This window comes from Saccopteryx bilineata, chromosome 9 (assembly GCF_036850765.1).
Source record: "Saccopteryx bilineata isolate mSacBil1 chromosome 9, mSacBil1_pri_phased_curated, whole genome shotgun sequence".
In the NCBI taxonomy this organism is placed as follows: domain Eukaryota; kingdom Metazoa; phylum Chordata; class Mammalia; order Chiroptera; family Emballonuridae; genus Saccopteryx; species Saccopteryx bilineata.
Genome location: NC_089498.1, coordinates 65,027,375 through 65,044,135, shown reverse-complemented (window position 1 = coordinate 65,044,135; position 16,761 = coordinate 65,027,375). Strand labels below are relative to the sequence as shown.

The window sequence follows — 16,761 nt, the reverse complement described above, 5'->3', positions numbered from 1 at the left end:
TGTTGCTATGCTTTGCTGCTGGCACTGTAGAACTGTTAAGGCAGAATTCGGTTACCTCGTCTGTAATGCGGCTACCTTGTGTTCTAAAAGCCATCGCAATGGACCTGCGGCGTTTAACCTGGAATTTTGTGACCCAGGGAGGAAACCGACACACTTTCGCCTCACCTCACTTATGAAGTAACGAGTGGAAAGATGGATATAACTGCTCTTGATAGTGTTCCTGCAGGACAGCATTCCCCGCTCGTGCCCCTCTCTTGACTTCTTACGCTGGCTGGTGCTGCAGCAGCCGTGCAACCGAGGGGCACTACTTTGCGTCTGCGGTGGTTCCTGGGACCCTCTTCCGCGGCTCCCTCCTCTCCGCCCTGCCGCGGAAGGAGACGCAGCGCCCTCGCCTTGCTGGCCGATGGGGAGGCGGAGTAGTACTGGCCACGGCAGGGTCTGGGGGACTCCGGCAGCGGTGTGGGGCTTTCTGTCAGGTTTTTGTTTTCTGGGGGGCGGCAGCCAAAGGCCGCTAGACGGGGGATATAGAAGAGTGTTGACTGCGAGACCGAGATCACTCTACCGTTTTGGGCAGAGCGTCCGGTGCGCCCTGAGTCTGCGCTCGCTCTCGGGGCTGCCTCTGTTCTCAGGTCGCTCTTCTCCGCATGGGTGGCCGGTAGGAGCAGGTTCGTTGGTTCCCTAGCTGTGAGGAAGGCAGCGGCAGCTTTGGCAGGGTCGGCTATGGCGGTGGAGACGCGGCCGGAGCTGGTGGGGAAGCGGTTCCTGTGCGTGGCCGGCAGCGTCGGGGAAGAGCCGGAGCCCGTGGGGAGCGGACGCAGCTGGCGGGGCTGGCGAGCGGGGGTCATCCGAGCTGCGTCCCACAGGGACTGCCGCGATCCGGACCTGGCGGTAAGAGACGGCGCCGGTCCCGCTCTCCTGCTCTCGTCCCGCGCCCACGCCCCTACTTCTTCGCAGCCGCACCTTGAGGGGTTAGCTCTGGCACCTTGCTCAGCCTGGCAGACTGGCAGTCACGCCCCTCTTACGAATTCACAGCGGATTTGCCCAAAATCTCTTGACTGCGTCTCCGCCTCCCCGCAAGTGGCTTCCCGGAGGGGAGCGAGCAGCAACGGAGCGGGACTCTCCTCTCCCCAGGGTCTGCCCGGCCCGCTTGTTCAGGCCGTTGTCCGGGGAGAGTCGGCTGTGACTGCCCCTCAGCAAGGCTGGAGGGACGGGCAGTCCCTCATGTTAGTAGGGGTCCAGCTTCACCAGCATCTATTTTCTTGCAAAAATCTTAGTAGTATAGAGGTTAAAGACTTGAAATTTATCTGTAAGGTTGCTGAAGGAGAGAGAGAAATGAAGAGAGACAGTCCTCGGATTGAAGTGTGTTTTGAGGCAAAGGCTGAGGCAGTGGTACCCAGATTCATCCTCTTTCCGCAGCAGATACTTGGATTTCAAACTGCAAACGATAATAATGAAAACTTTTGGTTTGGAGAGTCCTAAAAATGAACCCCTCCCTTCCTTCCATCCTTTTATTCCTTTCGTGTTTTTTTTTTCTCTCCATAGTATTATGATTTTTGTTAGAAGTGAATAGTGCTTTAACAGTCATCCTTTCCAGGATTTTAATACTACTTTAAATGAAGCTAAAAATATTGTAAATTAAAATGTTAAGTGCCCAGCTGAACCTTTGTCCTTTCTTTTCTTTTCCTTACATATGACACTGCCAGTATTTTCTTTTAGTAGTGTAGGAATGTGTACAATTTCCGGATGCCCAGTGTTCCAAGCACTTATTGACTGGGGGACAGGTTAGTGGTCAGGGGACAGAGCACAGGCAAAAGACATTGACTAAGCTTCTCAAGGTTATTTTAAGAATATATAATCCATGAAATTTATTGGTAAGTGTTCTCTGGGATATTTAATTTGCACTGAAAATTTAAAATGGGAATATTTTTTACTTTTTATATATATATATATGTGCAGGTTCATAAAATTCACTTTAATATTTATCTATACATATACATACCTATTTTAGTATTTTTTGCAGGAATTTTCATGTGTTTTTGTAAACCCCTGTTTCATGATTATAGTCGACAATATGGTGTCATGCAGCATGCATTAATGTTGATTTGATGTCACAAAACACGTTTGTTTTGCTAATAGGTATTTCTGATAGGAAATAAGCAGTGTAGAAGTAATTTTGAAAAATTTTGTTGGGTTATTCTCGCTGAAAACAAGAGAAAGAATCTTCCTTGAAAAGAAATTTGATCATGATTATTCTATAATTGTGGCAATTCAGTAACTTTTTATTTGTTTGTGAAAAAGGCGTATTCTCAGTTTATTTTTCCTTTTACTCTGATATTAAATTAAATCAGCTATAAAGCTAGTTGGTTTATAGTTGAGCAATTTAATATTTCAAGACAAACATGGAATGCTATTTTGTGTTTTCCACGGTATTTTATTTTAGTGGATACATGAAAATCAGGAAGTACAGTTTTAAATTATGAATATTATTGATAACAGTTATCAAAGTTAAGTACATTAAAAACAATTACTTTTTTACATGGAAATTTAAATGATATAAAGAAGGACTTACATATATCATGTTTGTAAGAGGCAAGGTATTAAGCTAGATATTTAAAAATTTAAATATAATGATGGGGATTGACAGGAAAATACAAAGAGTTTTCTCATGTGATCGAAATGTTTTATATCCTGATTTTGGTCGCAGGGGTGTATACATATGTCAAACTTACTGAATTATACATTTAATATATGTACATTCACTATATGCAAATATTACCTCCAAAAGAAAGAAAATTGTGTTTTGAATCATAACTATGTGAACCTTTCACAGTTTTGTCTTTATTTGAAAATTTTATTATTATAATGCAATCTGAGTTTTTTAAGCCTAGCATTTACAGTGTTAGTTACTCATATATTCATGTTTTGTTTTACATTTATATATCCTAAATCAATGAAACTTGGAACAGTTTAGCATCAGCACATTTATTAGAAATCTTGGCTGTACATAGTTATGGCACATATCTGGAAGGGTAACTCAAAACTTGAAAGGGAAAGATAATTCCCTTGAAAGTCAAGGGAATACTTGGTCTCAAAAGTTAAATCAGTTATTTTTGGCCATATGTACAAGGAATTAGCCATGTGCATTAATTTTTTTTCTATCACTGCTATTAACTAACACAATCGTGGTAGTTTAAAAAATACAAATTGATTATTTTACAGTTCTGGAGATTACAAGTCAGGTATGGGTCTCAGTGGGCTAAAATCAAGGTGTGGCAGAACTACTGTATGTTCTTTTCACCTGACCTATGGTGACACGGTGAATAAAGCAACAACCTGGAATGCTGAGGTTGTTGATTCCAGACCCCAGCCTACAAGGTCAAGACACATGTGAGAAGCAACTACTACAAGTTGATACTTCCTGCTCCTCCCCTGCCCCCCTGTCTCTTGTTCTCTAAAATCCATAAATAAAATCTTAAAGAAAAAAGGAACCCCCCCTTTTTTTTCCCTTTCCATATTTTGCTATTAAAAGCAGTCCACATTACTTGGCTCATGGACCTTTTTCCTTCTTAAAATCCAGCAACGGGCCTGACCTGTGGTGGCGCAGTGGGATAAAGCGTCGACCTGGAACACTGAGGTCGCCAGTTCGAAACCTTGGGCTTGCCCGGTAAAGACACATATAGGAATTGAAGCTTCCTGCTCCTCCCCCTTCTCTCTCTCTCTCACTCCTCTCTCTCTAAAAAAAATCAATAAATAAAATATTAAAAAAAAAAATTCAGCAACGTTGTTGTATCTCTCTGTGCTTCTCTAGGCATATATCTTCCTCTGACTCTTCCTGCTTCTCTTTTTATTTGTAATGTGCTGGTGATTATATTGGGCCAACCCAGATAATCTAGGATAATCTCCCCAACTGCTAATTAACAACTGTAACTACATCTGAATCTTAATTTCCTTTTGCCATATAATGTCACATAGTAACAGGTTTCATGTATTCGGACAGGAGCAATTTTGAGATGGCATTATTCTGCCCACCACAACATAGTAACAAAAATATTCTTTTACAGTAAGATCACATAAGATTTGACACAAGTAAGCCAAAGCTAAAATTAATTGTATTTTTTTCATGCTAGTCAAAAGTGATATCACTATCTGATCTCTCAAGTAAATGAACTGAATGTAAAATTTCTACTAAAATATTTTTGGATTTCACCTATTTTGTTTGTGACTTTTTAAAGAATATGACTTGAAAATCTAGGTTATCTATTGGAATTACATTAACCAACAGAATACTTTATCTCAATCCTTTTTATTTGGGATGACCAAATTATTGAAGAAGTTGAAAAATACCTAAAATATATTGTGAGACCTCATCATGTTGAATTTTTTTTTTTTTTCCCCATCACTTAAGGAGGTTTTTGCCTTGATATACATGTTGAACATGTTTATTTTTTGAGGAACTTCTCTGGAAGATTGATAGTATTATAAAAGCAAACCTGGAAGTGTAGAAGTACTATTGTATAATATCGAATTATATTGTCATACTTATTAAAGAGCAAAAATTGATTTGTTCTTTTTTAACTTACCTTTCATAAACTATTAGCCATTTATTATCTATCCAGTATTTACCCACCCACCTTCCCTTGGTGCTTAGGGTGATTGCAGCATTGCGAGGATTTCTTTTAATGTTTTTTATTTTAATAACCAAAAGGAACAAAAACTTCCATTGTGTTTCATAGACCAAACACATAAATTTACGCCTGACCTGTGGTGGCGCAGTGGATAAAGCATCGACCTGGAAATGCTGAGGTTGCTGGTTCGAAACCCTGGGCTTGCCTGGTCAAGGCACATATGGGAGTTGATGCTTCCAGCTCCTCCCCCCTTCTCTCTCTCTGTCTCTCTCTCCTCTCTCTCCCTCTCTCTCTCTCCTCTAAAAAAAAAAAAAAAAAGAATAAATAAAATAAAATAAAAATTATAAAAAAAAAAGAATTGCCTTCAAACACATAAATTTACTTGTGTATTGGGGAATTTTCTTGTCATTTAGTGAGGGTTAGCTAAACATGGCATGCAGATCTTAAACTGTATACCTGATAAAAGTTATTTTTCAGATCTATGTCTTAAATATAAATAAAATATTTATGTTTAGGAAATTTAAAGTGATTATGATTGATTTACTTATAAGGGAATTATTTCTCCATTTTTAGTTCTATACTTTTATGCTCAGCTGTCTCTTCATTGAAGTTTCATATTGAGTTAATAACATTTGAGTTCCTTATATAAAAGTTTTGTTAGGATAATTTTTTAGGTAATTCTGAAATTTATAACTTGGTCTTGCAGTATTGATAATGCTGATTTATGGTTTATTTACAAAATGTTTAATGAATGAATGAGGGAATGATTTTTACTTTATTGCTCAGTATGAGCTGGATAAGTTGTCCGTGGAGAAAACTGGTTTAGCTGGCAGATAGAAAGACTTTTTTGTTTGATTTAAGTAAATTGTTTTTTTACCCTTTCTTAAATTTGCTGTTATAGTCTTAAAGACTAAGGTGCAAGAAAATGAGTTTGTAAATTGTAGCTATGGCACATAATTTCTGCAGTTGTGACCATTACCAGGTTTTAAAAAGTAATCACCCAATAAATGGTATGAACTGTAAAATTAAATAAAGGAGGTATTTTTTCTTTCTTTTGATCTTGTCATAATTCTGGCTCATATTTTCATTCCATTAATTTAAAATAGAGAACTTTTTTCTTCCATCAGTGTAATTGGATTAAAGGCATTTTAGCATGAGAATTCTGTTCTTACCTTTATATAGGGATGTAATCATATTTAAAAGTAAAAATGCCTAGATGTTTTAATGTAAGTGAAAGAATATAGGCCATTTCTCTATGTTTATAGTTTTATTATGTTACATTTTGACAGTTTCAACTTATGTACAAAGAATATATTCAGCATTCAAACCCATACTCCTTTTCTTTTCTTTTTGTGTATTTAGAAAATACGTAATATTTTCTTAGATGTTTAGTAAATGTTTATTGAAGGATAAATAAATGAATGAATATTATAAATTTCTTGAATACTTTAATCCATACCAACCATCTTTTTTATTACTGTTTACTCTTAATTTTTAATCTTTTTTTGTTTTATGGTATTGTGTACCTTAGTGGTTGCTCCCGCACTATCCATTATTCATGGTATAGTTTGACTAAAGGGTGGGCTAGTACTCACAAGTCAATCAAGAGAGATTGGCATAGCCTGACCTGTGGTGACACAGTGGATAGAATGTTGACCTGGACTGCTGACGTTGCTGGTTCAAAACCCTGGGCTTGGCCAGTCAAGGCACATACAACAAGCAGTGAACAACTAAGGTGTCGCAACGAAAAACTGATGATTGATGCTTCTCATCTCTCTTTGTTCCTACCTGTCTGTTCCTATTTGTCCCTCTCTCTGACTTTCTCTCTCTGTCTCTGTAAAAAAAAAAAAAAAAAAAAATTATGAGAGAGGTATCATTAGTATTTTGGAAATTAACAAGAAATGCAAACTTTTACTTTTTATGTTACATACCATAAATGTCATATGTTTTTACTTTGTGTCAGTATTGACCAGATCAATACTGTAGGTGCAATATTCCTTATCTGCAATTCTGGTAACAACAAAATGTTTTTATTTTTTAAAATTGACTTTAGAGAGAGAAAGGGGGGACATTGATTTGTTGCTCCACTTATTTATGCATTCATTGGTTGATTCTCATATCTGCCCTGACTAGGGATTAAACCTGCAACCTTGACATAAAATGTTTTAAATAATTCATCTAGAATACCTGAGTGAACTTTTTTTTTTTTTAGTAGAAGCTATTAACTGAATATATTCTTGTTTTGTACAAGAAATATTAATGTACTTAATTTGGGGATACATATCTAAACTCCATAGATTTATATACAATAATTATGCTGTTACATACAATATACATAACAATATATATACTGTGTTACTATACTCAAGTACCATAATATATGCTCAGTTTAAAAGGCAAAAGATTTATACTATCTGAAGAGAAACCAGAGCATGACTTTATAACATCCAGTAAATTATTTATTTATTCATTTTAGAAAGGAGAGAGAAAGAGAAGGGGAGAGGAGCAGGAAACATCAACTCCTGTATGTGCCTTGATCATGTAAGCCCAGGGTTTCAAACCAGCGACATCAGTGTTCTAGGTCGACGCTTTGTCCACTATGCCAGCGTAGCTCAGGCTAAATTTTGAACTCCAAAACACATCTTGTTGGAAGGATTTAGGATGAGAAATTGTTACTTAAAAATAAATACTGAAGCCCTGGCCAGTTAGCTCAGCGGTAGAGCGTCGGCCTGGCGTGCAGGAGTCCCAGGTTTGATTCCCGGCCAGGGCACACAGGAGAGGCGCCCATTTGCTTCTCCACCCCTCCCCCTCTCCTTCCTCTCTGTTTCTCTCTTCCCCTCCCGCAGCCGAGGCTCCACTGGAGCAAAGATGGCCCGGGCGCTGGGGATGGCTCCTCGGCCTCTGCCCCAGGCACTACAGTGGCTCTGGTCGCAACAGAGCAATGCCCTGGAGGGGCAGATCATCGCCCCCTGGTGGGCAGAGCGTCGCCCCCTGGTGGGCATGCCCGGTGGGTCCCGGTTGGGCACATGCGGGAGTCTGTCTGACTGCCTCCCCGTTTCCAGCTTCGGAAAAATGAAAAAATTAAATAAATAAATAAATAAATAAATAAATAGTACAATAAAAATATAAATTAAAAAAAATAAATACTGATGAGACTCTAAGATGGTGATGGAGTAGGTGGATGTTCCAACTGCCTCCTCTAGGATCATATTAAATTACAACTAAATTTAAGAACAATCGCCTTGAAAAATTAACTTTAGATTAAAAGAAGATGAGTCCATAACCAAGGAGTCACAGAAGAAGCCACATTGAGACTGGTAGGAAGGGCAGAGACGTGAACAGGGCTGCCCTACTCCCAGAAGCGAGTGGCGGCTGAGGATCCGAAGGGACTCTCACTGCTGGGAAGGTTGCCCTGACAGGTGAGGGTCATAGCCCCAGGCTGGGCACCCCAGCCTAGAGCACCAGAGCCTAGCACCTACATAGCATCTGGAAGTGAAAAGAGGCGAGGTTTCTGTCTGTAAGAAAGAGACAGGAGCTCTCAGAGATGTAGTATCCATCTTAAAGGGCCAGCACAGAAAATCTCATTCACAGCCACTTACCTGGGGCTCTGGTGGAGAGAGGGCTGAGAGGACTAGAGTTGTGTGAGGAAAGTATGAAATTGGTGGCTCAAATAGAGACATGGTGGGGGACAGCCACCGGATCCCCTGTGCTGAATCATTCTTCAATACCACTGTCGCCATATTCCAGTAGTTCTCAAAGTGTGCGCCAGGACACACTGGTGCACCTTAGAAGATTTCCACATGTGTCCTATGGTATTCCAGAGAAATATGTGCCTGTTGGGGACCAAAAAACCAACAAGGTTTTTGGAGTTTCGATTTTTGGGGGACAGAGGTGTGGGGAAATTGGCTATAAGCTGACAGTCTGCCCAACCCCTCACCTCACTTACCTGATTAGGTTGCAAAAGGCTGTTAAGCTCTGATGCTAGATTGTTTACACTACCACCCATGTTCTCTGGAAAGACTGGAGGCAAGTTTCTTCTATCCTTTGTTTGGTGTAAAGTTAAGATGATATGTATGGTGGGGGTTTTCTGCACTCAACACAATTAAGAGTAAAAAGAGAGGGATTCTTCAATGTATTGACAAAATGAGAGTTGGCCTTTCAAATATATGCCCAAACATTGAAGAAATCATTAGGACACATCAGGCTCAAGTTTCTCATAAACACAAGAATGAATAAACTTAACATATTTGTGCCGGGACTTGCTGAATTTACTAAATCTCATTAAGAATGTATCTGTATATATAAAAAGATGTTTTTGTTGTTTTTTTATTTTTTAACCCCCCTTTTTTACTAATTCTATAAAGCATAACTCAAAAAATGTAACATAAAAATGTTTTTTAATGTCAGAATAAATTTAATTTTGTCATATTTATTTTAATTACCATAAAAGCACGCTTGGACTTTATATATGTTTTTCTTGAATATTTGACTTAATTATTATAACATATTTCTCAGAAATTTGTATATAGTACGCCTAAAATTATTTGTAGGATTTTAAATGTGCCCTAACTTCAAAATGTTTGAAAATCACTGCCATATTCTATGGGTGGAGCAATTGCTCTGAGCGTCAGCAACCTGGGGGAAGGCAACTGCCCTGCCCTCAGGAAGACCTCTTGCCCATGCCATGAAGACTTGGCCACTCTGAGAAGTCAGCCAAGAAACGGGGCACGTCAGTGACTCAGTTTTCTGGCACTGAGGGTGGAGCTTTCCTCACACTCTTCTCGAGTCTATGTCTGGTGCTCCGCCTCACAGGAAATTTAGCGGAAACTTTCCAGACTGTGGGCAGACCACATCTCTGGGTCTCAGAGGACACTCTCACTGGAATTCAAGTGGCCACACTCCACTGAGGTCTGTAGAAAAAGTCAGGTCAGACTGACACCTGGAGTTGAGGGGCAGGAGCCACACCCACCACCCTTCCTAATTCTTGAATTGTCCCAGGCTCTAGACTTTACCAGAGGATTTTCCCCCCTACTGGCCAAGCACAACAAGCAGCCAGAGATAGGCAGCAGCAGGCAGCACTCAGCAAACCTTGGGTTTTTGCTGACCTTTCCCCAGGCCCAGTGTTGGTAAAAGCCAGTGTAGGTCTGTGGCCTGGCATTTGCATGTGCACCTGGGCCCAACAGAGGCAGCCACAACCTCTAGTTTGCTTGTGGCTCCAAGAAGGTTACTGAGGGCCAGTCATGGGCAGGGTCCTGTACTGATTTGCACAAGGATTCCTCCAGAGAGGCCCAGAGCTAGCACATCCAGTGGCCAACTGTGGAGAGCATCAGTTTAAGACCTAACGACCCTTGGTGGTGGTGTGTCTGAAGGGAGGGCTTGTTGGACACTGAGCTAAGCTGAGCGTAGCTCCACTTTCTGTGGTCAGCAACTGCACAGTGGCTCATGCACACAGTGGACAGGGTGGAGCTTCACAGTTGGCCTGGCCTAGGTCCCAAATACACTGCCCAATTGGGCTAGGTTCCACAATGACAAGTAAGAGAGGCTTGAAGCACAGTCATTTAAGGTGTGGTTTCCCTGGAGCCTATTGTTAGACCTGTAGGAGGGACTTGGCCACTTTCCGGTGGGACACAGTCAGCCCCAGGATAGTTCTTCCTTGGTCTTCTTCTCTGAGAATGGGCTCTGTAGCTGGAAGAACTTCTGCAGAGGGACTCTTAGTCCCACCCAGTCTGAACCTGCTGCTCACCTTGCTGGGTAGAAATAGAATTGGAGTATCCAGCAGTGTCTGAGGAATTAGGCTCTGGAGTAAGGGCTACTTTCCCTGTACTGAGCTCCTGACCAAGCGACCCCTAAAGTAGGGAGATCTCACTAATGTTTTATTCTGAACCTCAGCTGCCTTGACCTACCAAGTTTTCAACCTGTAGATGGATTGGTGATGTGAGTCCAGTCTGAGTCCAAACTATAGTCCTTCTACAGAAGACTCTGTAGAAAGATCAGGAAGCTGCAAGAGGAGGTGAAACAACTGAAAAGTGGAAGCAAATCTTACGATGTTGGACCCTTTTACAGAGCTGCTGTCATCTCTGAGCAGGAAAAATCTGATTCTTACACACAGATTGGCCCCTCTGACACAACCCATGTACAGAAAACACAGAAACAAACAGTGAACACAACAATAGCCCCAGACAGATAACCCATGGTGTGTTATAAACAACTGCTAATGCCAGTCCATACCCAAAGCCTCCCAAGAGTACCCAGGACCAACACAACCAGTAGTGAGTAGCAGACCACACCAGTGCTAAACTCAACTAGCTACACAAGTGGCATGTCTAGAGGAGTCTAGCAGGCGCCAGACACTGAGGAGAATAAGTACACCCCACAGGACAGATATGACACAGTATCTAATACACGTAATCAGTGATGACCCTTAGAGCCAGCCAGTCTGAAGGGATAACCCCACCTACGAAAGGACCAACTGTATTCAAGACTCACATATAACAGAAGAGTAAATATAACCCTCAAGAAGCATTCCTAGAGCAAGGAACTCAGGTGGCCCAGAGGTCAGTAACACTTCGCCCATCTTCCTCATAAAGATGCCACAAAAAATTTGAAAGTCAGAGCAGACCTACTTAATATACAGACAAAATGGGCAAAGAATATGAACCAAATGAATCACCAAGAGCAATCCCCAGAGAAAGAACTAAATGAAAATGGAAGTAATCAAACTACCAGACACAATTTAAAATAATGGTTATTAGGATGCTCAAGAATCTTAAAGCAACAACGAAAAAAAAATCTTAGAGCAACAATTGATGATCAAATTAAAACTTAAGGAGATAGTAAGCATTATAAAGGACATTGAAATTATTTTAAAAAAAACAAATGACAAAGACAATATGAGAAATTAAGAGTACATTAGAAGGAATCAACAGCATGCTAGATGAAGTGCAGGGTCGAATCACTGAGTTAGACGACAAGATAAATGTAAGCACAGAAGCAGAGTAGCAAAAAAGAAAAGAGGTCCAAAAGAACTGAGGAAACTTTAAGAGACATCTGTGACAACATGAAGAGAAACAACATCCACATCGTCGGAGTTCCTGAAGGAGAAGAGAATGAACAAGGGATAGAGAACCTTTTTGAAGAAATCATAGATGAAAACTTCCCTTAACTGCTGAAGGAAAAGATAACACAAGTTGAAGAAACACAAAGAATCACATTAAAGAGGAACTCAAGGAGGCCCACACCAAGACACATCATAATTAAAATGCCAAAGTTAAGAGACAAAGAAAGAATACGAAAAGCTGCAAGAGAAAAATAATTTCCTACAGAGAAGCCCCAATAAAGATGACATCTGACTTCCTAAAAAAAACTTCAAGTTAAAAAGAAGATAAGAAATATTCAAAGTGATGCAAAACAAGAAGACTGCTCTTTTTAGCAAAGCTCTCATGTAAAATTGAAGGAGAAATAAAGAGCTTCCCAGACAAAAAAAGACTCAAGGAGTTCATTACAACCAAACCAGTTCTGCAAGAAATGTTAAAGGGCCTGTTAGAAAAAGAGCAAAGGAAAGAAGAAATCGAGAGAAAGAATATTTTAAATCTAAAGGATAAAATGACAATAAGTACATATCAATAATAATTTTAAATATAAATGGATTAAATGCTCCAATCAAAAGACATAGGTAGCTGCATGAATAAGAAAACAGGACTCATAATTATTCTGTCTAAAAGAGACCCACCTCAGAACAAAAGTTAAATGTAGACTGAAAGTGAAGGGATGGAAAAAAATGTTTCATGCAAATGGAAATAAAAAAATGCTGGGGTAGCAACACTTACATCTGACAAAATAGCCTTTAAAACAAAGGCTATAGAAAGGGACAAAGAGGGTCACTACATAATGAAGGGAGCAATCCAACAAGAGGATATAACCATTGTAAATGTGAGTCTACTGTTGTATATGATACAAGTTGTTGGTGGTCTAGTTTCTTTTTTGTTTTTGTTTTTTTTGCATGTATCTGCAATTTTCCCAGTACCATTTATTGAAGAAATTGTCTTTACTCCATTGTATGCTCTTGCCTCCTTTGTCAGATATTAATTAACCATAAAGGCATGAGTATTTCTGCGTTCCCTGTTCTGTTTCATCTGTATGCCTCTTATGCCAGTAACTGGCTGTTTTGATTGCAGTGGTGTTGTAGTATAGTTTGATATCAGGTAATTTGAATACCTCCAGCTTTGTTCTTCTTTCTCAAGATTGTTGAGGCTATTTGTGGTCTTTTTGGGGTCCATATAAATTTTTAGAATATTTGTTCTAGATCTCTGAACTATGCCATTGGAAGTTCAATAGGGATTGTGTTGAATTTATATAGATTGCTTTGGGTAATATGGACATTTTAATGATGTTAATTCTTCCAATCCATGAACACAGTATATGCTTCCACTTATATGTATCATCCTCAATTTCTTTCTTTAATATCCTCTAAGTTTCCTAGGACAGGCGTGGTTTTTTTGTTAAATTTATTCCTAGCTAGCTCCTTGTTTGTGTGTGTGTGTGTGTTTTGCAATAGTAAATGGGATAGTTCCCATAATTTCTCTTTCTGGTAGTTTGTTACTCATGTATAAAAGTTCCACCAATTTCTGAATATTAATTTTGTATTCTACTACTTTGCTGAATTCATTTCTTAGATTTAGTAGTTTTTTGGTGAAGTCTTTACGGTTTTCTGTGTACAATATTATATCATCTGAATGACTATTTTACTTCCTGCTTCCCAGTTTTTATGCCTTTCTTTTTTTCTTGTCTAGTTACTGTGGCTAATACTTCCAGTATTATACTGAATAAGAGTGGTGAAAGAGGACACCCTGTTTTCAGTCTTAAGGGAAACACTTTATTTTTTGCCCATTGAGTATGATGATGGTTGTGGATTTATCATATAAGGCTTTTATTAAGTTGAGGTATGTTCTCCCTATTCTAACTTTACTGAGAGTTTTTGTCATAATTGGGTGCTGGATTATATCAAATGTTTTTACTGCATCTGTTGATATGATCATGTGATTTTTTTTTTTTTTTTTTTTTGGTATTTTTCTGAGGCTGGAAACGGGGAGGCAGTCAGACAGACTCCCGCACGGGAACCACTCAGCACACTCACCAGGGGGCGATGCTCTGCCCATCCGGGGCGTCGCTCTGTTGCGACCAGAGCCAGTCTAGCGCCTGAGGCAGAGGCCATAGAGCCATCCCCAGCGCCCAGGCCATCTTTGCTCCAATGGAGCCTTGGCTGCGGGAGGGGAAGAGAGAGACAGAGAAGAAGGAGAGGGGCTGGGGTGAAGAAACAGATGGGGGCTTCTCCTGTGTGCCCTGGCCAGGAATCGAACCTGTGACTCCTGCATACCAGGCCGATGCTCTACTACTGAGCCAACCGGCCAGGGCCTATGATCATGTGATTTTTATTCTTCAGAATAAATCCCACTTGATCATGGTATTTGATCTTTTTAATCATGGTATTTGATCCTGTTTGCTAATATTCTGTTGAGGATTTTAGCATCTATGTCCATCAGGGATATTAGTTTATAATTTTTTCTTTTTTTTTTTTCTTTTCTTTTTTTTGTTTAGTCTTCACCTGATTTTAGAATTAGAATAATACTAGCCTCCTAAAAAGAACTTGAGTCTTCACTCCTCTTGAATTTTTTGGAATAGTTTGAGAGGAATGGATATTAATTTTTCTTTGAATGTTTTTTAAAATTTACCTGTGAAGTCATCTGGTTCCAGATTTCTTTTGTTTGCTGGGATTTTGTTTGTTTTTTCTTTGTTTGTTTTACAGCTTCAATTTTATAGTTGCATAGGTTTTCTTTTTCTTTCTGATTCATTTTTGGAAGATTTTATGTTTCTAGGAATTGATCCATTTTTACCCAAATTGTTTAGTTTGTTGGCATATAGTTGCTCGTAGTATTTTCTTATAATCCTTTATATTTCTGTGGTGGTTTTGGGTTTTTTTTCCAGAGACAGCGAGAGTCAGAGAGAGGGATAGAGAGGGACAGATAGACAGGAACGGAGAGAGGTGAGAAGCATCAGTCATCAGTTTTTTGTTGTGACACCTTAGTTGTTCATTGATTGCTTTCTCATGTGCCTTGACCGTGGGCCTTCAGCAGACCGAGTAACCCCTTGCTCAAGCCAGCGACCTTGGGTCCAAGCTGGTGAGCTTTGCTCACACCAGATGAGCCCGCGCTCAAACTGGCGACCTTGGGGTCTCGAACCTGGGTCCTCCGCATTCCAGTTCGACGCTGTATCCACTGTGCCACCGCCCGGTCAGGCTATATTTCTGTGGTGTTAGTTGTTATTTCTCTTTCATTTCTTATTTATTTGGGTCCTCTCTCTCTCTCATTGTTTTTTTTTTTATCTTCTTTGTAAGGAACCAGCTCTTGGTTTCATCCATCTTTTGTATTGTTTTTTAATCTCTATTGATAGATTTTTATTTATTATCATTTTATCCTTTATACTTATGTTCCTTTCTCTCAATTTTTTTTCCTTCTTTTTAAATCAGGCTCTTTAACATTTCTTGCAATACTGCTTTGTTCTTTTTTTGTTTTTTGTTTTTGGTGTTTTGGTTTTTTTTTGTATTTTTCTGAAGCTGGAAACGGGGAGGCAGTCAGACAGACTCCTGCATGTGCCCGACTGGGATCCACACAGCACACCCACCAGGGGGCGATGCTCTGCCCTTCCGGGGCTTCGCTCTGTTGCGACCAGAGCCACTCTAGCACCTGGGGCAGAGGCCAAGGAGCCATCCCCAGCGCCCGGGCCATCTTTGCTCCAGTGGAGCCTTGGCTGCGGGAGGGGAAGAGAGAGACAGAGAGGAAGGAGAGGGGGAGGGGTGGAGAAGCAGATGGGCGCTTCTCCTGTGTGCCCTGGCCGGGAATCGAACCCGGGACTTCCGCATGCCAGGCCAATGCTCTACCACTGAGCCAACCGGCCAGGGCCAATACTTATTTGTTCTTAATGAACTCCTTTAGCTGTTTATTTGTTTAGGAAGCTCTTTATTTTTCCTTCTATTTTAAATGGAGCCTTGATGAATAGAGTGGTCTTGATTGTGGGTTCTTGTTTTTCATCACTTTGAATATTTCAAGCCTGTCCCTTTTGACCTGACGTGTTTCTGTTGAGAAAGCAGCTGAAAGTTCCTTTGTAGGTAATTACCATATTTTTTGCTTCATAAGGCACACCTTACCATAAGACACACCTAGGGTTTTTAGGAGGAAAATAAGAAAAAAATATATACTGAACCAAATGGTTTGTTAGAATATTTAATAAAGTACTGTGTTTTTTGCTCCATAAGATGCACGGGCACTATCCCCTCCTTTTTTTGGGGGGGGGAGGGTGATAAGTGCGTCTTATGGAGTGAAAGATATGGTAATTGCTTTTTCTCCCTTTGGGTCTCTATGGGTTCATCTTGATTGGGACTGTCTGTGCTTCCTGAACTTGTATGACTTTTTCCTTCTTCAGGTTAGAGAATTTTCCAGCCACTTTTCAAGCAAGTTCTCTTATTGCTCACTCTCTTCTCCTTTTGGTACCATTGTGATGTGGGTGTTATGCTTGATGTTGTCCTAGAGATCCCTTAGACTTCCTCATTTTTAAAAATTCTCTTTTCCTTTTGATGCTCTGCTTGGGTGCTTATTGTTATCTTGTCCTTGAATTTGCTGATTCATTCCTCTGCTTCATCTAACTTGCTGCTGATTCCTTCTATTGTATTTGTCATTTCTAAATGGTTCTTTTTTATGGTTTCCATGTCCTATTTATTTATTTATTTATTTATTTATTTATTGTTTTAAGTAAGAGAGGTAGGGAGGGACAGAGAGAGAGGAACATTGAGTTGTTCTTGTATGTGCCCTGACCAGGGATCAAACCGGCAACCTTTGTACTTCCAGACGACGCTCCAACCAACTGAACTATCTGGCCAGGGCTTTTATGTCCTTTGTAATGCCTACTATATCTTCAAGTTCTCACTGAGATCATCCATTTTTTCCCTAAGGTCCTTGAGCATCTTTATAACCATTGTTTTAAATGCTACATCTGGTATTTTGGTTGCTTCCATTTCTTTTTTTAAACTTATTTTTATTCTTATCATTTTAGAGGGGAAGAAGGGAGAGAAAGAGAGAGGGGTGGG

General features: G+C 40.0%; 1 protein-coding gene across 2 annotated transcripts in view; it reads left to right on the top strand.

Annotated features, from left to right (window-relative positions):
* The first annotated feature begins 475 nt into the window (after window positions 1–475).
* Window positions 476–16,761, top strand: part of JMJD1C (jumonji domain containing 1C) — a 330,412-nt gene continuing 314,126 nt past the window's right edge. The window contains exon 1 of one of the 2 annotated variants that reach the window (XM_066242552.1): window positions 476–888. In XM_066242552.1, the coding sequence (XP_066098649.1) occupies window positions 721–888 (168 nt within the window). In that variant the 5' untranslated portion in view covers window positions 476–720. The remainder of the gene's footprint in view (window positions 889–16,761) is intronic. The other variant, XM_066242551.1, reaches the window with a different exon arrangement.